The 24,978-nt window shown below is 38.3% G+C and overlaps 1 protein-coding gene and 1 pseudogene across 1 annotated transcript; both read left to right on the top strand.

Moving 5' to 3' along the window:
* Window positions 1-369: 369 nt before the first annotated feature.
* On the top strand, window positions 370-1,286 carry LOC123236033 (annotated as a pseudogene).
* Window positions 1,287-14,751: 13,465 nt separating this feature from the next.
* LOC123236032 (olfactory receptor 49-like) lies at window positions 14,752-15,690 on the top strand. The gene has a single exon (XM_044662288.1). The coding sequence runs from the start codon at window positions 14,752-14,754 to the stop codon at window positions 15,688-15,690; it is 939 nt and encodes a 312-aa protein (XP_044518223.1).
* The last annotated feature ends 9,288 nt before the right edge of the window (window positions 15,691-24,978 follow it).

Here is a 24,978-nt window from a genome sequence, read left to right as displayed (position 1 = left end):
AGGATGAGGAGGTCTTCATCCCTTTCCAGGCTGCACTGCTCTCATTTTCCTTAGGCTTTTCTCTACCCTGCCCCAGAGCTGGGTACCTTCTCAACCCCTCCCTCCACATTCAGCTCCCTGATATGTGTTGCCTTCCTCCACTAGAATGTAAGCCTTTGAGAACAGGCACTATCTTTCTGCTCCTATTTGTATTCTCTGATGCTTAATTATTTCTTATTGACTGATACTGTGAATAGCCTGTCCACTTAAAAGAAAAGCAAACTCCTTTTCTCTCACTTTTAGCTTTTTACTGTCAATTTGAATGAAAGAGAATTACCTTTTCTGCCTCAGTGCTGCTGGAAAAGAATCTCTGAAGTGTCTACTTGTGTCATGTCAAAGTCAGAGTCTTCCAAGGAACCCCAGTAGCTGTGGAAGATTTTCATTGAAGGCCTGAGCTTCTAGATGAAGGACAAGAGTTTAAAGAGCCATTTTGGAAAAAGGGGAATGCTTACAGATTTCATGGCCATGAGGGCTCCAAATATCACACATTCCAAGACTTAAATTTTATTTCCTATGCCACAGTGGTAGATGTAGCCATGAATGTAAGACCTCACAAGGTTGATGGCAGAGTTGTTAAACCAAAGAGAGGACTCTCAAAAGCCAGGTACCCACATAACTGTGAAAAAAGATCTTTGTGGGTGGCATTAAGGAAGACACTGAGGAGCATCACTTAAAAGACTACTTTGAATCATATGGAAAACTGAAGTGATTGAAATTGTGACTGACTGAAGTAGTGACAAAAAAAAAAGTTGCTTTTTTATTTTTGATGACCATGATTCTGTGGATAAGATTATCATTCAAAAATACTGTACTATGAATGGCCACAACTATTAAGTAAGGATAGCCTTGTCAAAACAAGAAGTGGACAGTGTTCCTTCTAGTCAAAGAGGTTAAAATTGTTCTGAAAATTGTGGTGGTAGCTATTGAAGTGGCTTTGGTGAAAGTGATAACTTGGGTCATGGGAGGAACTTCAGTGGTTGTGGTGGTTTTAGCAGCAGTCATGGTGGTAGGGGATGTGATGGAAGTAGGGATGGCTATGATGGAAGCAACTCTGGAAGTGATGGAAGCTAAAATAACTTTAGGCAACTATAATAATCAGTCTTCAAACTCTGGTCTCATGAAGGCAGGAAACTTTGGAGATAAGAGCTCTTATGTAGGGGCCAATATTTGCCAAATTATGTAACCAAGATGGCTGTGGTGGTTCCAGTGGTAGTCATAGTTGTTACAACAATGGCAGAAGATTTTAATTACTCTTAGGAAAAAAAGCTTAGCAAAAGAGGAAAGTCAAAAAAGTGACAAGAAAGCTTTATGTTACAACAGATTAATGAACTCATCCATATGTATTGTGTATGTACAAAAAACAACCAAAACAAAAACACCAAGACTGTATTTGTGACTAATTGAATAATAGTTTATTTTAGTTTTTGTTCCGTGGAAAGTATAAAGCATTCCAAAAAAGAGTTTTAACGTAGATATGTTTTGGTACTCATGCTATTGATTGTTAGATGTCAAAGTTTGATGACACTAAAAAAATGTAGTTTGGGGTTTTTTTGGAAAAAAAAATCAAATGACCAAAATAGCAATAGTAAGGTTTTTAAAAATAAAAACAAAGAGATTATAATCTGAGGGCACCACACGCATTGGGGTGCAGGGATGCCCACAAGGTGCAGGAAGGACTAAGTTTTAATATAATTTCAACAAGGAAGGAGTCTCATGGAGAGCATTGCCTTAAGAAGCTATTACAAAAGTTGTTTTCCATTACAACTAAAAGTCCATAGTGAAGGCTAGGGAGATTTGAGAGGGGCAGCAATAGGGAAGAGTTATTTCACAAAATTAGCAGAGGCAGGAGAGATTGGGGAGTGGTAGTGACTGTCCAGTCAGATAAAGCAATTTCAGCCAGTTTCTTTTTTCAAACTGATTTCAATTGCCTTCAGGCTGTTCAAAGCTCTGGAATCTAAGCAAGGTCAGCAGCAACATTCAACATTGCCTACCAATCCCAGTATCCCCCTGGGGAAGATTTACTTAAATCTTGTGTCTGGCCTTATGTCTAGAGACTCCCCAAAGTGAGAAGTAGAAATATACTTATTGTACAATTTAAATCAGGTATGAGATAAATTTTTATTTCCATTAACAAAAGAAATACAAGCATGCAATGACAGAAAAATAAAACAGGTTTTAGTAACTAAATTCATCAGAGCATGAAGAAGTTTTCAGAACTTGCTGAATAAACATTGTTACATTTCACTGTTCTGAACTGTCCCTTCAAAGTCCACGTCTACTGGTGATCTAGGCTAGGGCCCTGTCACCAGTTTCATCCACCAAATGAACCTAGACCTCTAGATATCTCAAATCAATCAATCAACTAAATAACAATTGTTTACCAAGTACTTGAACTACAAGTCTTGACACAGATATTTTGAAGTTGATATTCAATTTTCTCTATTCTGGGAAGAAGTACAACACAGAAGAGACAAAGTCCCAGGCTCAAGTTTACCTCACTAAGCCCCAACTTTATCTCTCTCATGGTAATAGTTGATACAAGAACTGCCAAGGTAGAGAAGGGCCACCATTCACAAGAAGTCCCAGAATTATATGACACTGTTTGAGGAGTCAAAGGAAATGAGAAGCAAGGGCAGGTCCACTCTCTTTTTTACAGGTCTATTGAGGAATCTTTGGGTCACTTGACTAACAAGACAGAGAACTAGACATTTTCTTTGATTCTCCAACCTCTCAAAACCTCTTCAAAATAGGAATTATGCACAAAAGATGAAGCAATTTCAGCTGTCTCCATGGTTTAGCACACTAAGAATAGATATACATTTCCAATGAACTAACATCAAAGAAGGCTAATCCCTAAATCCTATCACTCAACATTCCTCAAACTGTTCACTGTGCTCTGATAGAAGTACATAAGCTGACAAACAAGAGTGCAAAAAACTTCAACTCTGTCCCATTCCCTTCCTCATAGTGCTGTGTAAAGCTAAAAGGCAGGAGGTTGCTGGCTGTGACTGTAAGACATATTACTAAGACAGAAGACTGAGGATCAGGGGAATCAAGGGCAGGATGCCAGAGTACATGTGAACCTACCAGGTCAGTCTGAAGCAAAGAATCCAGATTTCAGGTAGGGCCAGTTATATAACACTATCTCTCAAGAAATTACATGGAGCAGAGACTGAAGTCAGCAAAATTTGAATTGACCTGTGTGGGAGGAAGATGAGATGGTTTTGAAGTCCAGACTCCAGGGAAATTGTAATCAACTGGGGAAGTTCAAAAGTGAGCAATGAGGGAATATAAGGAAAAAACATCTTTGAAGGAAAAAAACTCAGTTAAACTCAAAGATTTCAGCATAAGTAGGTAAACCAACAAGGGACAATATTAGTAATAGAAGAGAATATGACCTCTAAGTCAGCTAAAAGAGCCCAGAAATTTATGAATATTTTCAAAATAAAGGAAATAAGAGAAAGGACCCTAAGGATTCCCAAGAGACCATGGAATGAAAACAGGATGTTCCCAAATGGTTTAAAAGAGAAATAGAATTGTGAAAACAAAATTTATGGCCTGCATAGCAGAAATAAGTAGCAGAAAAGAAAAACTGGGAACGTACTGCAGCAATTCTTACCAAAGACACAAAAGGGGAAATAACTTATCAAGAATAAAAATATATAGAAATAAAGGACATTATAGAAGAAGAAAAAGAAAAAAGAAAACATGATCTTCATACAAGTAAAACATTCATCTCAAAGGCAGGATATGTTTAGGGTGCCAGTTCTTCTATATATTGAATCCTTCTTGGTGTCTTTCTTTCCCAACAGGGATTTTTACCTAAAGAAAGCCTGGAATCATATACGTTCTCTTTAAAGTCAGATGGCTCCTCTCCCAAACTTTGGGCAACTCCACTTCCCAAATCCACCAAAGAGGAGAGTCTTATACAAATGAGCTTGAGCACTGGATTGCATATATATTCCTCTTCAGTTACCTGTTCTTGCTTCCATCTTCTATAAATAACCTTTAAAAAAAATTTAACCCTTACCTACTGTCTTAGAATTAATAAGCCTTTTAAAAATACTGATAAGTCAAGGCAGCTAAGTGGCTCAGTGCATTAAGAAATGGGACATCTGAGTTCAAATCTGGCCTCAGAGATTTTCTACTAATGTGACCCTGGACCAGTCATTTAATCCCAATTGCCTAGTCCTTCCCACTCTTCTGCCTTAGAATCAATATTTATTATTAAGTCTAGGACAGAAGGTATAAGTTGGTCAATAAATTTCTTGGGGATCCACATAGGCACTTTTAGACCAGACATTTGTTAGTCATGAAACCAAATCCCAAAATCTGAAATAGTTTTGAAAAAAAAATTATTTGGTCATTTGGAAGAAAGACAGACAGAGACAGAGTCCGAGACAGAGATAGAAAGAACAAGAAAGAAGGTGTGGCTCTTTCCACAAGTATTTATGAGATTATAGAATGTAGAATTCAGGCAAAGGTTTAAAGACAAGCAATTGCTTGACTGCTCTTGTGTAGGCAGTTGTTATTTTTCCTCTGTTTTGGAAGAGGGCCAATGATATCACAGAGTAATGTCTTGACTTGTTCATGAAGTGAAAAAAAAAAAGTTCAGTGAAAAAGAGTTGCATAAAGTCATCAGCCTCGTTCTCTTTTCCAGTCACCCAAGTCCAGTGGCAAGACAAAAGTCAGGATGAATGGTAAAAGCTGGGATGCAGTGGATGACCTTGGCTCTTATTGACACCTGACCAAGCTCTTGGCACTCCACAGTGCCTGCTTCAGCCACCTTCATGGTCATTGGAACAAATTGTTATCTATTTGTTCCATCCAGGAAAGTCTTCACATATTTGGAGTAGACATCTCCCTAACTCATTGATGGGTTTGAGGCCTTTTGGTTACCCTCAACCTCCTTTTAGCCCATCTGCTAAGATGGGTTTAATAGGGTACAGCCACTGTGCATGCTACAATGCCTTGGAGCCACAGGTGAGAGTTGGATTACAAATAAACATTGGTGAATGAGCAGCTAGGTGGCTCAGTAGATAGAGAACCACACCTAGAGATAGGAAGTCCTGGGTTCAAATGTGACCTCAGACACTTCCAAGATATGTGATCCTGGGTAAGTTATTTAACCCCAAATACCTAGCCCTTTCTATTCTTCTGTCTTGGAATCAGTATTTGATATCAATTCCAAGACAGAAGGTAGGGTGTACTTTTTTTTAATGGTGAATAAGCTGTAAGCCTTCACTCCAGAGGTCTCAGTCCTCCTTGCACACTCCTGCAGTAAGTAGGTAGTCTCCAAGAGAAGATGTCAATCAGGAAGTCAATCTATTATGGTGAACCCAAATCACAATTAGGTAGAACTCAAAACAAATAAATAGAACCTAAGCACTCCTTACAATGTCTGGCTTCCCTGGAGCATCTCTGAGATCAGTCTGACCTCTTCAATAGTCTTTTGGGTTGGACAATTTTCTTGCCATATAAAGCTAGATTCAACAATATTAAAAAAAAGTTTTCTAAACAATACAATAAAAGATTTCCCCATAGGTTTTTTTTTTTTAAACCCTTAACTTCTGTGTATTGACTTATAGGTGGAAGAGTGGTAAGGGTAGGCAATGGGGGTCAAGTGACTTGCCCAGGGTCACACAGCTGGGAAGTGTCTGAGGCCGGATTTGAACCTAGGACCTCCCGTCTCTAGGCCTGGCTCTCAATCCACTGAGCTACCCAGCTGCCCCCTCCCCATAGGTTTTTAATCTTTTTTGTATTATAGACCTCTTTGGTAATCTGGACTCCTCAGAATAATGTTTTTAAATACACAAATACATGGAACTATAAAGGAAATTTATTATATTGCATTATATTGAAATACAGTTTTAAAAAATTATAATATAGATCCCAAGTTAAGAAGTCCTACTTTAAGCAAAAGTTTCTTTTCTTCATCTTAGGAATAATCAATCAACAAGCAATCATTCAGCACTTACTCTGTACCAAGAATTGTACTGATTCAAATCTGGCCTCAGACACTTCCCAGCTGTGTGACCCTGAGCAAGTCACTTGACCCCCATTGCCCACCCTTACCACTCTTCCACCTAGGAGCCAATACACAGAAGTTAAGGGTTAAAAAAATTAAAAAAAAAAAAAAAGAATTGTACTGAGTGCTAAGGATACAAAAAAAGCAAAAACATTATTGATCTAAAGGAATTTTCATTTTTTTTTAATGGTGGAAATTATATATATATAAATTAAAAAAGACAAACAAAAAGAGAAATACAGAAAAGATGAACAATCACCTTAGAGAGGATAGAATCAGCAACTGAGGGAAAGGGAAAAAGAGCAGCCCCAGGAAAGGCCTCCTGGAGGATGTGATGCTTGAAATGAATCTGAAAACAAACCAAGGAATCCCAAAATCAGAGTATTAGAGAAAAATATTCCAGGTATAGGAAGCAGCTAGCACAAAGGTACAAAGAAGGAAGATAGGCTCTTGAATGTGAGAACAAGTAGGCTAATATGGTTAGATTGTGTCATCCTAGATTATGTCTAGATCAGTATGGTCGGATTGTGTCATCCTATTTTGTATCTAGGATGACACAATCAAACTTGACTCTGACCTACTTGACTAAACTAGAATGTCTACTTCCTTTGTTTTTAATCCTTTACCTTCTATCTTAAGATCAGTATCCTGTATTGGTTCCAAGACAGAAGAATGATAAGGGATAGGCAATGGGGGTTAAGTACTTGCCCAGGGTCACACAGCTAAGAAGTGTCTGAAGTTAGATTTGAACCCAGGACCTTCCATCTCTGAACCTGACTCTCAATCCACAGAGTCACCCAGCTGTCCCCAGGATATATGATTCTTAAAGAATTTTTAACTGAGACTTGGAACCCTTTATTCTAGCTGAGGAAACAGCAAGTACTTTATGCATATTATCTAACTTGATACCCATAGCAACCCTGTAAGGTAGATACTATTATTATCCTCATTTAATAGATAAGGAAAATGACGCTGAGATCTATTAAGTGATTTCTATACACCAGAGCTTGACTTATTATTTCGCTTATTGTCTAGTCTTTATGAAAAAAAAACACAACCAACAACCTTTATCTTCCATCTTAGAATTAATACTGTGTATTGGTTCCAAGAGAGTAGAGTGGGAAGGGCTAGGCAAGGAGGAAATAAGGGAGGCGGGGTGGGGGAGAAGTGACTTACCCAGGGTCACACAGCTAAGAAATGTCTGAGGTCAAATTTGAACCCAGTACTTCCCATCCCAAACTACTGAATCATCTAGCTATCTCTGATTGTCTAGTCTTAAGAAAGTGACCTATAAAATGTGAATGATGCAGATTAAACTTTAAAATGTATTAATACTTTTTTTCCAGAGAGTTAATGGTTAAACAGTATAAACACTGTATATATACTTGTGTGTGCATGTGTGTGTAGTTCAATTAATTCAAATAGTTCCCAATTAGTTCAAATAATGAGTCCCATAAAGTAGTCACTATCTTCAAATTCATGCTATATGTTTCCATTGAACTGGAAGTAATTATTATATTTTACATAATTATAATTTCGATAGCATGATCTTTTTCAGAAAAACTGCTAACTATACTTAGCCCTTCATAAACACTTAAAGTTGAGATTTTTAATTCAAGCATGAGACTTGACAGTTATTCTATTAAATTCCTTTTTTTCTTTTTTTTTTCTTTTTTTAGATTCAGCCCAATGTTCTAGCCTGTCAAGATTTTTATGGATCCAGATTCAGTCATACAGTGTGTTAGTTATCTCTCCCAGTTTTGCCTCATCTACAAATTGATTATACTTCTCCTTGGCATAGGAACTGTACTTCATCTCTCCCAGAGGCTGGTTTTCATCTTCTCCTCTTCTCTCCAGAAGTCTGGGTCTAAGAAGTTCAATTTTGGTGGTGGTGGTGGCGGTGGTGGTGGTGGCGGCGGCAACGTTGCTCTGTAATATAAATTTTTGTGTTGGGGCAGCTAAATGGCTCAGTGGATAAAAAATAGAGACAGGAAGAGGTCCTGGGTTCAAATCTAGTCTCAGACACTTCCTAGCTGTATGACCCTGGGCAATTCACTTTACCCCAATCGTTTTACTCTTACTCCTTTTCTGCCTTGGAAAGGATACTTAGTATCAATTCTAAAACTGTAGGTAAGGGTTGGGTTTTTTTTTTTAAGTTTATTGTGCTAAGAATATTTACATTAAGTGCTTAATAAGTAATTTTTTCACTCAAAAAAGAATATTTGCAAATATCACCATTTCATACTTGCCTAATTCACTGCCTTATAGTTTAATTTTTTTTAAACCCTTACCTTCCATCTTGGAATCAGTACTGTGAATTGGTTCCAAGGCATAAGAATGGTAGGGGCTAGGCAATGGGGGTTAAGTGACTTGCCCAGGGTCACACAGCTGGGAAGTGTCTGAGGCCGGATTTGAACCTAGGACCTCCCGTCTCTAGGCCTGACTCTCAATCAACTGAGCTTCCCAGTTTACTAAAACAGAATTTTACTAGCTCATAGTTTAGCAAAACAGAAATTACAGTGGGATTGTCTTCTTAAAACTCTCCCATTTGATCTTCTTATTGCTTTAGAAGAGGTAAAGGACTTCCTTTCCCTCAATTATTATGGAAAATCTTTTTTTTTTTTTGCCTTTTTCACAATAATATTTTATTTTTACCTCAAATTACATGTAAAAACAATTTTTAACATTCTTTTTTAAAAATTTGAGTCCTTCCTCACCCACCTTTTCTACCCTCCCCGCTCCCTGAGATGATAATCATTCGAATATGGATTTTACATATGCCTTCATTTTAAAGAAGTTCAGTGTTAAGGAGCAATATGGCATAGAGCAGGGGTCAGCAATATATGGCTCTCGAGCCATATCTGGATCTTTCGAGGGCCAGATATGGCTCTTTCTGCAGGAGCCATAAAGTCATTTTTTTTTCAGGTGCTGTTACAGGAGCGGCACTGTGAGCACTGTACGGCTCTCACAAAATTACATTTTAAAAAATGTGGTGTTTATGGCTCTCACAGCCAAAAAGGTTGCTGACCCCTTGCCTAGAGGATATAACACTAGACTCACCAGTCAGAAAAACCCAAATTCACAAGAGAGCTATTGATGTGGTCATCACATCCTAGGGTTTTTCATAAAACAACAGTGAAAGACTTCAGAACTCAGATCAATACAGCAACAGATGGTGACTTCAGAAATATAATACTGAAGCTGTCTATTGCCTCTTGGCAGAGAGCTGATGAAGTATAGCCATACAAAGTGTTGATTTGTTTTCTTTGGTTATCCTAATTTTTGTTACAAAGTGGGATTTTATTTGGGGGCATAAAACCATTAGAAAGTTATTATATAAAAAAGAGCAATAACAAAAACTTTTTTTCAAATAAAAAAATGCTGAAAATAAAAATAAAATCAAACTTTAAGAAAGGGAAAAGAATCGGGCAGCTAGGTGGCTCAGTGGTTTGAGAGCCAGGAGAAAGAAGGATTCAATTTTGGTCTATTTGGCCCTGAAAAGTAGAACCAGGAACAATGGGGAGAGGTGTCAGAAAGGGAAAATGAGTCTTAATGTCAGGAAAAAATTCCTGAGGAGAAGAGCTATCCCAAAGTTGAATAGGTTGCATGGGAGATAGGAGATTATCCATCACTAGAGGTCTTCAGGCAAAATCTGTGTGACCATTTATTGGTAATGTTATATGGGACAACTAAAGGGGGAAAAGGAATGATCCAGAAGTCACTTCCCACTTTAAAATTCTGTGACTCAGGGCAGGTAGGTAACTCAATGGATAGAGATTCAGGTCTGGAGACTGGAGGTTTTAGGTTCAAATTTGATCTCAGATTTTCCTAGTTGTGTAACTCTGGGCAAGTCACTTAACTCCAATTGTCTAGCCCTTTACACTCTTCTGCTTTGGAACAGATACTTAGTATCAATTCTAAGACAGAAGGCAAGGGTTTTTAAATTTTTTTTTAACCTACAACTTAGTGATCATAAAGCATGGAGTCCATCATTTTATACATGAAAAGAATTAAACTCACAAAACTGAAAGTGAGTTGTCCAAGGTCATACAGACAACAAAGAGAAGAGCCGTGATTGATCACTCCCAGCTTTCCTACCTTCTCTTTGAACAGGAAGAAATGTCCTCACAAATAAAAATAGTATATCAGGCAATCAATGAAATAATAAAATTTCCAAGATCAATTTCATTTCTCATTTTCTGAGTCTGTAAGTCTAGGAAGTTGCCTAGAAATCAAATGAAGATTTGTTCTCCTTTGAAAAAACCTTAAACAGATTGGCCTAAAAATCTTAGTGCACTTTTAGGTTTTAATAGCTGAAAATTTCATAAGGTTTCTGGGACACCCTGCATACTATAAACCAATTTGGGGGTTACTGGTTTCATTGGGATAGTTATATAAATGTGTTGCTTGGAAAGAGAGAAAAGGTACAGTTGTCAGACTTCAGAAACAACATGGGGTTAACTTCCCTCATGCACTCTGGCTCCCACCAGACCTGTCCATGGATACTTTGGCTGGACTCTGGGAAAAATCTTTTCTGCCCATCTATCTCCAACCTCTCAAACCATTACCAAATATAACACCTTTATGGTAAAACTTTGTCAAAACTAATTGCATTTCTTGGCCAAAACAAAGAGAGGAAACTCTTAGTCCCAGTGTTGGAAAAAGTAACAGCCAAGAGGTTTGGGATGAGGCTGTGTGTCCTTGTTATCACTGTGTTATAATGAATCTCTGGGGAGCCCAACCCCATCAACCAAGAAAGGGGAAGAGAATGCTGGGAGGGTCAAACTTAGCTTGTGTACTTCACTGTTCCCATGGAAACAAAGTAGTATCCCAAAGACTACAGAGCTGGTACTTGCTCCTCAGAGAGACTGCCAACTCCACAAATGTCTCATCCACAGAGCCCTTTGTGCACACCTCACCCCTAGATATACAAGAGCCCTCAGGGCCCACCTAGGGATAAGCTAAATGAGCCTCCATCAGTCAAAGTTGCCCTTGTGGCCCAGGAGAAAAGGAAAGATTTGTTCCCAACAATGAACAAGTTGGATCTTCCTGTCCAATACTATGTAAAATTTCTTCTCTGGAACAGCAAGAAGGTACTTAGAGGAAGAGACAAGAGGATGATGCTCTGATGGATCTGGCTGACAGGAGGGATCCAGAGACTATATTTTCTTTTCCATGAAGTTATTTATGGCATATAATTATAGTTAGCTGGCCATGCATGAAACTGAAGGTGGTAGTGTTAGAAATGAAACCAATCAAGAGACATGAAAACTAAATATCAGGGGGAAAAAGACACAAGCTGATTTTGTTTAGCTTCTGGAGTTGGCAATAAGAACCAGATGTCTCCCTAAACCCTGAGCAAGATTCTTAATACTACTAGTAATAGAAGGAGCCCAGAAGTGACCTAAGCATTTGCCCAGTGACATATAGGTTAACTTGAATTTTATGTACATTTCTAGGGGGATAGGGAGAAGAACAGAGGTTACCTTAGAGGAACTTAAGAAATTTGTCTTGTAGACTGGAATCTAATAAGGCATCCAGCCTGACCTGGGAGTCAGGAAGTTCCAATTCTGTCTCAGATACTTATTACTTGTATGACCCTAGGCAAGTTACTTAACCTCTGTCTACCTCATTTTCCTCATCTGTCTAATGAGGGTAATTTCTGCACTTACATGCCAAGGTTGTTGCGAGGATAAAATATAACAATTTTTTAAATGTTTAACCCATTTTAAAACACTATATAAATGTTAGTTATCATTATTGTTTTTATTATAGTGGAAACATGGGAATTTATTGATTATAAAAAGAATCTGTATGGACTGCTCTGCCGAAGCTGTTCAACCCTATCTATGTAGGTACATGTCACAGTCAAAGTTGAAAAACCCAAAGATTCTGACAGCATCAGGTTTGAGCAAAACCTTTAATTGTCTTTACCCAAGAAAAGAAAATCACAGTCCCTTCATATCTAATTGGACCACACAGATACAGAAGAAAACATGCCATAAGGCATAATGGGGCAAGGGTACCCAGGCAGAGTATCTCAGAGGAGCCTCCATAGCCTGAGCACTCCACTTGACTCTACATGGAGTCCAAGCTACATTTTTAGAATGAGGGAAGAGAAGGATTCCCTCTCTTTCAGCAACAACTCATTGAGCACCAGAACACCAGACCCCCTGTACCTGCTAGACTTTTTCTCCTCTACTCCATTCAGAGTCCTGGGAAAATGGAAGACTGTCAAGGATTCCTAGAATGCTGAATCTTCTTCACAGTCAGGTGAGCTCTCACAAAGTTATTTCTTCATGACTTGTTCCATCAATTTGATTTTTTAGTAAGATGAGAACTAAACTGATTATCAACTGGCCTGAGCATGTATGCTGGACCAATGTAAAGTGCTGAGATGTTATCATTATTGTTATTGAGAATGAAAGAATGAAAAAAAACCCCATCTATTGAATACTTACTATATCCCTCTTGGATCAGCCCATTCTCTTAAGTGTTTTCCCCACCAAGAACCTAGGATGCTGATTTGCATTTAGCTTATGCTCCTACATGAACCTAAAGTCTGTTTGCAGCAATAATCAAATCCAATCTGAATCTGGATTTCATATCTTCTTACTTGTGTACTTTTGTCTCTTCTGAAGTGTTTTATTCAGGATGTAACCTTAATTAATTCATCTGACCACTTCTCTAGTTTATTCTAATGACAATAAATTTTACTACTGTAGAAAATCTAGAATCCCTTCTAACAGGTTGGCTTCAACCTTAAACTTAATGATTAGAGGCGTCAGATCTGCCATTAAAATAATTAACTAATATTGTTCCTAGAATAATGAAATAAGAAATTTTAATTTATTTTCTCTGAAAGAGGCATCAAAAAAATCTTTTGACTATTACTCACTTGGTATTATTTATTGTTGTTTAATTGTTTCAGTCATGTCTGACCCTTTGTGACCCCATTAGGAGTTTTTTTTTTTTGGCAAAGATACTGGAATGATTTGCCATTTCCTTCTGTAGTTCGATTTACAGATGAGGACACTGAGGCAAACAGGGTTAAGTGACTTGCCCAAGTTCACACAGCTGTAAGTGGTTACGGCCAGATTTTACCTTGGGAAGATGAGTGTTCCTATATGCCCATTATTTCCCTGGTATAATTATTGTTCATTATTTATGTAATGCTCTTAGAATTTTAGGCAGTAGAAATAATATACAAATTACTTGATCTCCAAATACAATGTATATACAAACATGCAATGGACAAAATATCATACAAACATGCAATGGACAAAATATCATTCTCTTTTACAATTGCTTGCTGATTGGTCTGCCTACAATTTTCACCCCAATCAGGCAACCCTCTACTCAGTTTGTCAGAATGATCTTTGAAAATAGCCCATCTGACCATGTCTCCCTCATTCTCAATACATTCGCATAACTCCTTCCTAAACTAACCCACCTTTTCCACTTTCCTAGGTTTCTTATATCTTATATTACCACCAACACACACACACACACACACACACACACACACACACACACACACACACACGGTCACTATGACCCAGTGATACTGGCCTCCTTGTTGTTCCTCAAACAAGACACTCAGTCTCTTGACTAGGGGCATTTTCATATGCCATGTTTGGAAAGCTCTCCCTCCTCATCTCAGCCTACTGATTTCTTTGTCTTTCCTCAAGACTCAGCAAAAAATCCAATCTTCTACAGGAAGCCTTTTCTAATCCCTCTAAATTTTAGTGCCTTCCTTCTACTGATTATTTCAATTTAACCTGTATATAGTTTATCTGCATCTGTAGTTGTTTGCATGTTTCTCCCCCAGTAGACTGTAATCTCCTTAAGAGCAGGGCTTATATTCTACCTTGCTTTGATTCCTTGCTTAGCACAGTACCTAGAATATTGTAGGTGCTAAATAAATCCTTATGGACTAATAGACTTGTGCCCAATTTTTTTCTTCTTTTGGTTTTTATTTATAACATACATAGAATTGTGTTTTTCACTTTAAAATTTTTTAAATTTTATTATTATTATTATTATATTTAATAGAGACAGCAGGTAGCAATAATAAATAGAAAAGTTAGAAAGGCAATCCTTCCCAACTCTTCATAAATATCCTATGATATATAAGATTTGGGGAGAGAAATGTTATCATGGAATTAAGAAAGAATTCCAGCAGCATGAAGGAACAAGGAAAAGATGATCTAGTAGGTTGAGATAAAAGGAAAGAACAAAAGTAGTTGAGAATACATTTTTTACAAGGAACTAAAAAAATACCCCCTAAAGTGAATTCATTTTGGGCTTATAAATAAGGAAATTATTAAGGGTTTTGCCTTAATTTCTCACTCATGAGAAATTACTAATCTTAATATTGCTCTACCTGACAATCCAACAACAACATCATTGATACTCTGACTCCAAGGTCCAACCACAGGGTTCCCAATCCAGGAAAATGTCCATGTATGCCACAAATCTGATGAGAGGTCTAGGAGATGGTAGAGATGAAAGTTGAGGTGAAGGTATCACTATATATAAAAATAATGGAATTCTTCAAAACACTTAAAATTTGTTTTAAGTTGCATTTATCTTCTGTTCCCTTCGATTCTAGACCAAGTATCATCCTAGAACCTCAAAGACCCCCTTACTAATGTCCTGTCTCTCTAGCTACAGCATGGAACATGGGGAACAATAGCACTACCATCACTGAGATCATTCTTCTGGGACTCACAGATGCTTATGAATTCCAGTTGCCAATCTTCGTGGGGCTCCTCCTGACCTACCTTATCACACTGCTAGGGAACCTCCTTATCATTGTTGTCACCCTGATGGATCATCGTCTTTACACCCCCATGTACTATTTTCTCAGAAACTTTGCTGTTCTGGAGATCTGGTTCACTTCTGTCATCTTTCCCAAGATGCTGAATAACATCCTAACAGGCAATAAGACCATCTCCTTGGGAGGATGTTTCCTGCAGGGTTTTCTTTACTTCTTCCTAGGAACTACAGAATTCCTCCTCCTGGCTGTCATGTCCTTTGACCGGTATGTGGCAATCTGTAACCCATTGCGTTATGCCACCATCATGAGCAAAAGAATCTGTGTCCAGCTGGTGCTGTCTTCATGGTTGGGAGGTTTCCTTCTCATCATTATACCTAGTAGCATCACATTTCAGCAGCCTTTCTGTGGCCCCAATGTCATCAATCATTTTTTCTGTGACAATTTCCCATTGCTAGAACTAGTCTGTGCAGACACAAGCCTGGTGGAACTGATGGGCTTTGTTGTAGCCAATATCAGTCTGCTGGGGACCTTATCTGTAACTGCCCCCTGTTATGGTCATATCCTCTACACAGTCCTGCGCATCCCCTCAGCCAAAGAGAGACAGAAAGCCTTTTCCACTTGCTCCTCCCACATCATTGTGGTATCACTCTTCTATGGAAGTTGTATCTTTATGTATGTCAGGACAGGTAAGGGCAGTGAGGGAGAGAACCTGAACAAAGTGGTGGCCATCCTCAACACTGTGGTGACGCCAATGCTCAACCCTTTCATCTACACCCTGAGGAACAAACAGGTGAAACTGGTGATTAGGGAGAAGGTTGGCAAATGGATCTCCCAGGCCTGAGCTAGAGGTGCAGAGCTGAGAAAGGTCCCCACAAGTGGCCAAGCTTCTGGAAGTTCCCAAAAAACTATTCTTGGAGTCAGCATGGCTATTGATTCACACATTTTTGCTTTGTTCTCTTTACCTGGCCCAGCTACCAGATGGAGCTATTCTTATTGTAATGGCCCCATCCTTCCCATAAATACCAAATCCCAAAGCTCACCTGCTTTTCTCACCTTTTAGGAACCTGGCAAAGTTAGATTCATGTAGATATGAAGGCAGGGAGTACCACTATCCTATCTGGTTCTTACTGACACTCGGTTCTTAACATGCCTGCAACTATGTACCTTTCCCTCATGATTCAGTAAAACAAATCCAGCTATTTCTGCTGGGTTTGATTAGTTTTTTAAACTTACATGTATCATCATCACTGCTTATCATTATTGCTACTGTTGATACTATATTAAAAACTTCGCCTAAAGCAAGTCAAATTATTCTTGACTTTTGTGCGTAAAATAAGAAAAACTGTTCTACATTAATATGCAAAGAACTTGCAAGATGGGTATGTTTTCCTTCTTCCAGTCCTATTTTTCAGCTTCCTTGTATAATGTCTTCTATTATAGAATTCCCTTGATGATAGGAACTGTCTTTCTTTTTTAGTATTTGTATCCCTGGTTGTTAGCACAGTGCCTGTTATATAATAAGTACTTAATAAATGTTGATTCACTGACTCAAGAAGTGGGAGGAGTTGAAATATTCCTTGTTCTCCATTGCCACTTCCGAGTTCTTCCCTTACCATCTCAGCAATCTCTCTTTCTTTGTGGTCCATACAATCCACATCTACCACTTCATCAAAATTCCAGCAACTGTTCTCTAAAGACCTCCAGTAAACTCTCTTTCCTTTCTCAATGAGTTCAGCTCCTGGCTTACAATCTTTCTTTCTTCCCCAACTCCTGCCTTTATTCTAGGGGACTTCTACATAAACACTGATACTCTTTCAAATAGCTTAACTTCCTTTTTATTCAAATTACTCATTTCTCAGATCTACTCCACCCCTCTTCAGCCACAAAGATGACTATATCCTGGATCTTACCTTCACCCATGGATGTACTATCTCCATGTTCATGAGCTCCGAAATCCCCTTATCTGATAACAATATATTAGCTTTCCACCTCTCCTTCTGCTTTCTATTACAAACTCTGCTTTTCATCCACACTGTGACCCCTAATCTCCTGATCTCAGTTCTCTCCCAGGCCATCACCCTTGCACTAGTCAAATTGTCCTTGGTTCCCCATCTTGACCTTTTGATGAGCCAGTTCAATTCTATACAAGCATTGACATAGTGCCTGATATGTGCCAAGCACTATGCTAAGTGCTTTACAAATATTCTCTCATTTTATTTTCTCCCATTTTATGCCTCAGCAAAGAGAAGACCAGAAGCTCATTAATAAAATAGCATTAATAATAGCTATCATTCATATACCACTTTAAGGCTTGCAAAATGCTTCAAAATGTTATCTCATTTGATCTTCACAACAATTCTGTGAGGTTGTTGTTCATCCTTCATTTTGAAGAGTACCAATGACATCACAGGGTGATGTCCTGTCTCTCAAGTGAATTGAGGCAGAGTTGCACAAAGTTGTTAGCTTCACTCTCTCTTCCAGAGTCATTCAAGTCTAGTGGCAAGACAAAAGTCGGGACAACTGGCAATAGCCCAGGATTTAATAGATGACCTTGGCACCTACAATGACTAACCAAGTTCTAAGTGTTCCATAGCACCAACTTCAGATACCTTCATGGCCAAGGAACAAATGTTCTTATCTGCCAATTCCACCAGGGCAAGTCTTCACATGCTTGAGGTAGACATTTCTGTAACTCATCCAAGGATTTGAGGACTGTCAATTACTCTCAACTGGGTTTAGCATCCTAGAGAAGACAGTTGTTTTTTTTTTTTTTTAATTATTTTAAACCCTTAACTTCTGTGTATTGACTTATAGGTGGAAGATTGGTAAGGGTAGGCAATGGGGGTCAAGTGACTTGCCCAGGGTCACACAGCTGGGAAGTGTCTGAGGCCGGATTTGAACCTAGGACCTCCTGTCTCTAGGCCTGGCTCTCAATCCACTGAGCTACCCAGCTGCCCCCCTAGAGAAGACAGTTTTACCAGGATGTGGCTGCTGAATTTGCCACAGCTTTTTGGAGCCAGAGGTGAGCGTTGAGTGCCAGGTAGACTCCAAAGGTGGTGAAGCAGCCCTGTACAGGGTTTGGCAAGCCTTTACACAAGAGATACTGGTCTTCTCTGAACATCCTATAGGTAGGTATTATTATTATCCCCATTTTGCAGATGAGGTAACTTAGGCTAAGAGAAGATAGTTATGAGGATGATGTTCATCAAACAAGGTTATTTTTGTCATATATTTTTCAAGGAATTTTATATAATTTTGACATATACCTGAAAGAGATCTTGTTGGAAAAAAAATTCTAAGTAGCATTTTGTTTCTCTGAATCAAATACTTTTTAAATAGTCAACAAAAGGGGGCAGCTGGGTAGCTCAGTGGATTGAGAGTCAGGCCTAGAGACGGGGGTCCTAGGTTCAAATCTGGCCTCAGCCACTTCTCAGCTGTGTGACCCTGGGCAAGTCACTTGACCCCCATTGCCTACCCTCACCACTCTTTTGCCTTGGAGTATTGACTATAAGATGGAAGGTATGGGTTTAAAAAAAAAATAAAATAAATAGTCAACAAAGTAGGTGGATAAAGTATTATCTATATCTTTTAATTAATTGTTTCTTGGTAAAGATATAACCTGCTATGGAATGTCATTTCTGAAAGCCTTCCTATTTACATCTGATACTTCACCAAAAATGTCCTTGATGCATATACAGATTGTCTTCATAAAAATTTATCTCAATTGGAGACCAGACATATAGATCTGTACTTACTAAGCTTCCCTCAGTTGCATTTTTCTGGGTAATAATTTGGGCTGAGATTTTCTTCTCACCTTTGATAGCTTCCATTCTTTGAAAATCATTCTCATCTCCAACATGAAGCCCCTCTACCTACCCTTGGGTCTGCCCACATGTTTTCCTCATCTTTGCTCTCTTTTGGGCTATTTCTTTTTTTTTTTTAATTAAATTAATTTTTTGAAATTTAATTAATTTTAAAAATATTTGCCCATGTTTACATGATTCATTTTCTCTCCCTCCCCTTTTCCCTGCCCTCATGGCAGAGCTGACAAGCAATTCCACTGGGTTATATATGTATTATCTCTCACAACCTATTTCCATATTATTCATTTTTGACATAGAGTAATCTTTTAAAATCTAAACTCCAAATCATATACCCAAATAAACAAGTATTTTCTTCTGCATTTCTACTCCCACAGTTCTTTCTCTAGATGTGAAAAGCATTCTTCCTCATAAGTCCCTCGGGATTGTCCTGGATCACTGCATTGGTATTAGTAACAAAGTCTATATTACATTTGATTGTCCCACAGTGTTTTGGTTACTGTGTATAATTTCTCCTCATTCTGCTTATTTCAATCCGCATCAGTTCATGGAGGTCTTTCCAGTTCATAAAGAAATCAAGCAGTTCATCATTCCTTATAGCACAATAGTATTCCATCACCATCAAATACCAAAATTTGTTGAACCATTCCCCAATCAAGAGACAATCCTTCATTTTCCAATTTTTTGCCACCACAAAAAGCACAGCTATAAATATTTTTGTACAAACAGGTCCTTTCCAATTTTTTTTTTTTAATCTCTGGGCATGCATTCTTTTAAAGCCCTTTGAGCATAATTCCAAATTGCCTTTCAGAATGGTTGGATCAATTCACAACTCAACCACCATTGCATTAGTGTCTCTTTTGGGATATTTCTACCTCCTTTAGAAATATATCTGAGATGACGATACTAGATTCTAAATGTGGTAGCTCAACAATATTTAATGGTGAAAAAAATTTTTTTCAAAGAATATCTTCAGAACTTTTCCATCTTTGTTTTTCAGTTGACTTTGTTTCAGTTTCATTCTTTGATGTCATGAGGGTGATTTTGTTTAAGTTGGTCTCTGGCCAAGCTTTCTTTAAAATGATTTGACCTTCTATTGCTTTTTTTTCTGTTTTATGATTTTATTTTTATTGCTTCTTGATGTCTCATGAAATCATTATGGTCTAGTTGCCCAATTATAATTTTCAAGAAATTATTTTCCTCCATCAGCTTTTGAGCCTCCTTTTTCATTTGACTCGTTTCTTCTTGCATTGCTTTCATTTCTCTTACCCAATTTTCCTCTGCCTCTTTTAACTGTTTTTTGATGAGTTCTTTCAGAATCTGTGTCTAATTCATATTTTTCTTTTGAACTTTACATGTGTTAGCTTTGCTTTCACTGTTGTCCCCTTCTATGTCTGTGCCTTGTTCTTTGTCGCCATAAAACTTCTCTATAGTTAGGTGCTTTTTATATTGTCTGATCATTTTCCTAACCTTTTTATAGGTAGATTCTGTTCTCTGGGAGGTTTGGGGGTCTCTCTTAAGTTTAGTCCTTCCTTGATGCTACCCTTAGCTTTATTTCTGGTTTTCTTCCAGTTTCAGTTCTTCCAAGATGGTATGATGACCTGAGGGCTGAGAGCCACCTCCCACTGCTGATTCAATGAACTCTTGAGATGCTGATGGCTGAAATTCTAGTCTCTGGCTTGAGTGAAGCTTTTGGTCTCAGTCTGGGCTTGATCAGATCATGCACACAGCTGACTGCCCTGCTCTTGAGCCTCTGATGAGAGGCTCAGGGGGCTCAGCTTTAGGTCCACCAACTATCCCAAATTGGGATCTGTATCCTTACCATAGGCCCTGGCTGGCACACCTGGCCTCACTCTGGGCCCACACAGATCAGGCTGCTTCAGCACAGACTGCCCAGGGCTGGAATTCTGGACCCCACTTTAGTTTTGCTTGGAACCTCAAAGGGTGTGTGTTGGTTTGGACCTCTATCTGCCCAGGTAGGGCCTTGGGGTCTAGATATTGCCTTGGGCTCAGGTTCAGAAACTAGCACAGCAGATGAGGAGTGGAGGTGATATATGGCTTGCTCCTCACTCCTTGCTGTAGACTCTGGCTGTCTTTGCTTCCCTCTCACTCCAGAATCCCAGATGTTCTCTGCCTTCCTTTTAGCTTTTTTTTCTTCTTGAAAGTTGCTTCATTCTGTCTCCTTGTTGGTTCTTTCCCTCCTGCATTTGTTTTGTAGCATTATTTTAAGATTGGTTGGAGGGGATTCTCATGGTGACTCTGAGCTTCACTGCTTTACTCTGCCATCTTGTCTCTGGAACTGGAAGTCCACTAAACTAGAGACTCCATTTAGCTAGCTTATGGCCTATTCGCTTACAAAGTAGTGCTATCAGTCCTCATTCAGTTCAATAGCAGAAGTAATAAGCTGTCTTTTATGAAACAATTCTTTTTCCTTCTAAACTCAACATTTTATAAATAAGCATATATCTAAGCTGCCAATGGCTACCGTATCTACTTGTCAAAACAAGTGTTGCTGGCTAAGGCGGGATTTTTAGACTTTTTTGATTTCTTCATTATAGTAATTGATTTACATCAGTTAAATACCTGTATTAGATTAATGGGCCACTAGGTGGCGCCCATTAGATAGCTAGAGTGCTGAGCCTGGAATCAGAAGACTCATCTCCGAGTTCAAATTTGACCTCAGATAGGTCCTAGCTGTGTGACCCTGCACAAGTCACTTAACCCTGTTTGCCTCAGTTTCCTCAGCTGTAAAATGAACTAGAAAAGGAAATAACAAATTACTTCAATGTCTCTGCCAAGAAAATCTCAAATGGGGTCATGAAGGATCAGACACACAGCTGAAAAATTATTAAAGAGAATTAAATTATTACAGTTAGTATCAATGTCCTTTCTTCTAATCCATTAGAATGTGAACTCCTTAAGAATGAGGACTGTTTTTGCCTTGCTTTGCATTCCCAGCACAAGACACAGTGGCTGACACATAGTAAGCACTTCAATAGAGCTTTTTTTTTTTTTTAAATAACTCTTATCTTCCATCTTAGAATCAATACTCTGTATTGGTTTTAAGGCACAAGAGCAGTAAGGGCTAGGCAATGGGGAGTTAAGTGACTTGCCCAAGGTCACACAGTTAGGAAGTGTCTGAGGTCAGATTTGAACCTAGGACCTCCCATCTCTAGGCCTGGCTCTCAATCCTATCTTCTCCCAATAGATAGAGCTTTAACATTTACAAAGATAGTAGCAATTATTGTTTCATCTTATCCTTACTATTACTCTGGGAAGTAGGTGGCTGCTATTATCCCCATTTTACAGATAAGTAAACTAAAACAGACAAAGGTTAAAGGACTTACCCCAGGTTACATAGTAAGTAAATACAGATTTTAACTCTGGCCTTCTTGACTCCAGGTCCAGCTTTCTTATTTAAATATGTCTTGTTGAAGTTTCTTCACATCACATCTTTTTTTTTTTTTCATTTTTATTCCTCTTGATAATTTTGTATTAATTTTTATCTTTGCTCCAAAAAGTCAGTGGTCTGAAAATACACAGACAGCTAATTCAAGAATGATTATCATATCAGTAAAAAGTTACATCCTGTTGTTTAAGTATAATCTATTTCATTTTTTTGAATGTTATTCAGTGTTCAACATGTCTAGTGCCTTCTGATTCTTTTCTCAAAGAAAATATTCATGCTATATCAGCAAAACGTTTGTAGGAATTCTGTGAGTCTTTGATCCTTCCCATTCCTTAGTTCTGAACCATATTTTTCTTTTAAAAATATTTTTATATGTTTCACTTTCTTTCCCTATCCTCCCCTTCCCAAATCCAATAAGCATTTCCACAGGGCTATATAAATGTTATCACTTATACCTATTTCCATATTATTCATTTTTTCAATAAAGCAATCTTTTAAAACCAAACCCCCAAATCACATATCCATACAAACGGTAAGTCATTTGTTTTTCTTCTGTGTTTCTACTCCCACCATTTTTTTCTCTCAGTGTGGACAGCTTTCTTTCTTGAAACATATTTTTCAATCTATTTCTTACCATCTCTAGCTATTCTTACTTTTGCATAAAAGTTACTAAAGATCTGCATATACATTGGACCTCATATGGATAATCTTCCCAAAGGATTTCTTGATTCATTCATTGATGTTGGCACTTAAGTTATATTTATTATCGTGATGATTTTTGTTTTGCTTTGCAAATATTCATCATGAGTAGAGAAACACGGGAAAGACCAAATTTCAGATGAAATGATGCTTCTGATACCTTTGGGGACAAGATAAGGCCAAATCTGCAAATTCCTTTCTTTTTCTCTCTAAGGAAAACTTGTGAGCTATGCTCCAATTTAGCAACAAATTTCTTCTATCTTGTCTCTTTCATTATAGCAAGCAATGTCAAGATTGATAGTCAGCTTTGAAAAACAGAATCAGTAGTTAGAAAGAATAAGTCTTTAATCAGGACAAGAGACAATGCTGGAGATTCAGCTGCCACCCAGTTAAGCGCTTAATACCACACAGAGCCAAAGCTCTGGGACTCTGGGAACAGTGTCTCTGGGAAAACACACCATCAAATTTTTCCAATGAGCTGAAGAACTTGGGGTCCTATAAACCTTTTAGGGAATAAAAGACAGGAAGGTTCAATTGATAGGCTTTACAATGAACACAGGGGAAGGAGAAGTCCAGGACTAGCATATCAGGGAGAGACTGATGCTCAATAACAGATACTAAAGAATGATTCCAGCCTGGAGCTAGACAACCTGGGAGAGGCCTCTGATACAATGGGAGAAACTTCTAAGACAAAAATGGTATTTAAGATTTGATTATATCTACTAATCCTACCTAAACTGAGATCATTAGGTACTTGAAGGTTTACTGGTCAGTCTGGAACTTCCCTTAAGGCAAGTTCCCAAGGGACTGGGGCAAACTTTGGGGCTCCAAAAACACAGTTGATAATACAATTCAGCTCCTGTCATAGCATATATACTCATTGCCAATGGACAAAGAACTTATATTCAGAGCAGGGGTCGGCAAGGTATGGCTCTTGAGCCATATCTGGCTCTTTTGAGGGCCAGATATGGCTCTTTCTGCAGGAGCCATAAAGTCAATTTTTTTTCAGGCGCTGTTACAGAAGCAGCACTGTGAGCACTGTACAGCTCTCACAAAATTACATTTTAAAAAATGTGGCGTTTATGGCTCTCACAGCCAAAAGGGTTGCTGACCCCTGATTTAGAGTAATGAAAACTAATAAAAGGTAATGTTGATGGTTTAAAACTATGTAACTCTTGCATCCTCTGTCCCCTTTCTTGCTACTCTTTCTCCATCACTATAGTGTGTCTGAGACATTGGAGTTTGTTTTTTGTTTTTTTAATTTTTTTACTGGCTTACAGGATGCATGCTTGGCCTTTCCTCCTGCTATTTAGGCTGTAGTTGCTATTCTCAGTGGTAGGTTTAACATATATACAGGTTTTCTCACCACCACTCCTTTTTCACCTTAAAACTTAGATAAGATTTGTAACCATAATCATCTTCCCTTTTATACCCAACCACTCCAATTCAGGCCCTGGAAGGAAGCCACACAGGGCCATTTTTTGGTTTGTTACATCAGTTGCAATGGCCAAAAAGTTCATTGCTAAGTGACTATTAATAAAACAAGCCCATTACTGATGAATATTCACACTTGGTCCTCAAAAAGCAGACATATTACATTGCTGAGACCAAGCCTGAAGCTTTTTTATTAATTATGACGATACTTTGAAGAGCTTACATCCACTCCATGCCACAATGAAGAAACATTTTAAAACCCTCCTTTTTAGTTCTTCTAAAAATATTAAGTTAAAAAAATATTTTTTTTCTAAAGTTCTTTCCAGACTGCTAAAAAAAATCCCCTGGAAAGGTAGGTACAAAAGTCAGTCAATAAACATTTATTAAGTGCTTACGATGTGCCATGGGGTTTATGTGAATTCAAGGAAGACTAGCACCTCTTGGTGTGGACTTGCCAAGCCCTTCTCAGGGCTGCTTATCTACCTTTGGCATCCACACCTGGCACTCAACTCTTTCATCTGTGGCACCAGAAAGCTATAGTATGCTCAGCAGTCACATCCTATGGCTTGCTTAGGGGCTTGGGAACAGCTAGTGGCTCGGTGGATTGAGAGAAAGGTCTACAAATGAGAAATCCTGGGTTCAATCATCACCTCAGATACTAGCTATATGGCCCTGTGTGGAATGAGACATTAGAGTGTTATTCTCAAGGTAATCAATAATCCTAGGACCCCAGGAGAAGTTAGTGAAGCTAAACCTTCCAAAACAT

The sequence above is a fragment of the Gracilinanus agilis genome, chromosome 2 (assembly GCF_016433145.1).
Source record: "Gracilinanus agilis isolate LMUSP501 chromosome 2, AgileGrace, whole genome shotgun sequence".
Classification (NCBI taxonomy): Eukaryota; Metazoa; Chordata; class Mammalia; order Didelphimorphia; family Didelphidae; genus Gracilinanus; species Gracilinanus agilis.
Note: the sequence above shows the minus strand (reverse complement) of the source record. Positions and strands in the feature narration are given on the sequence as shown.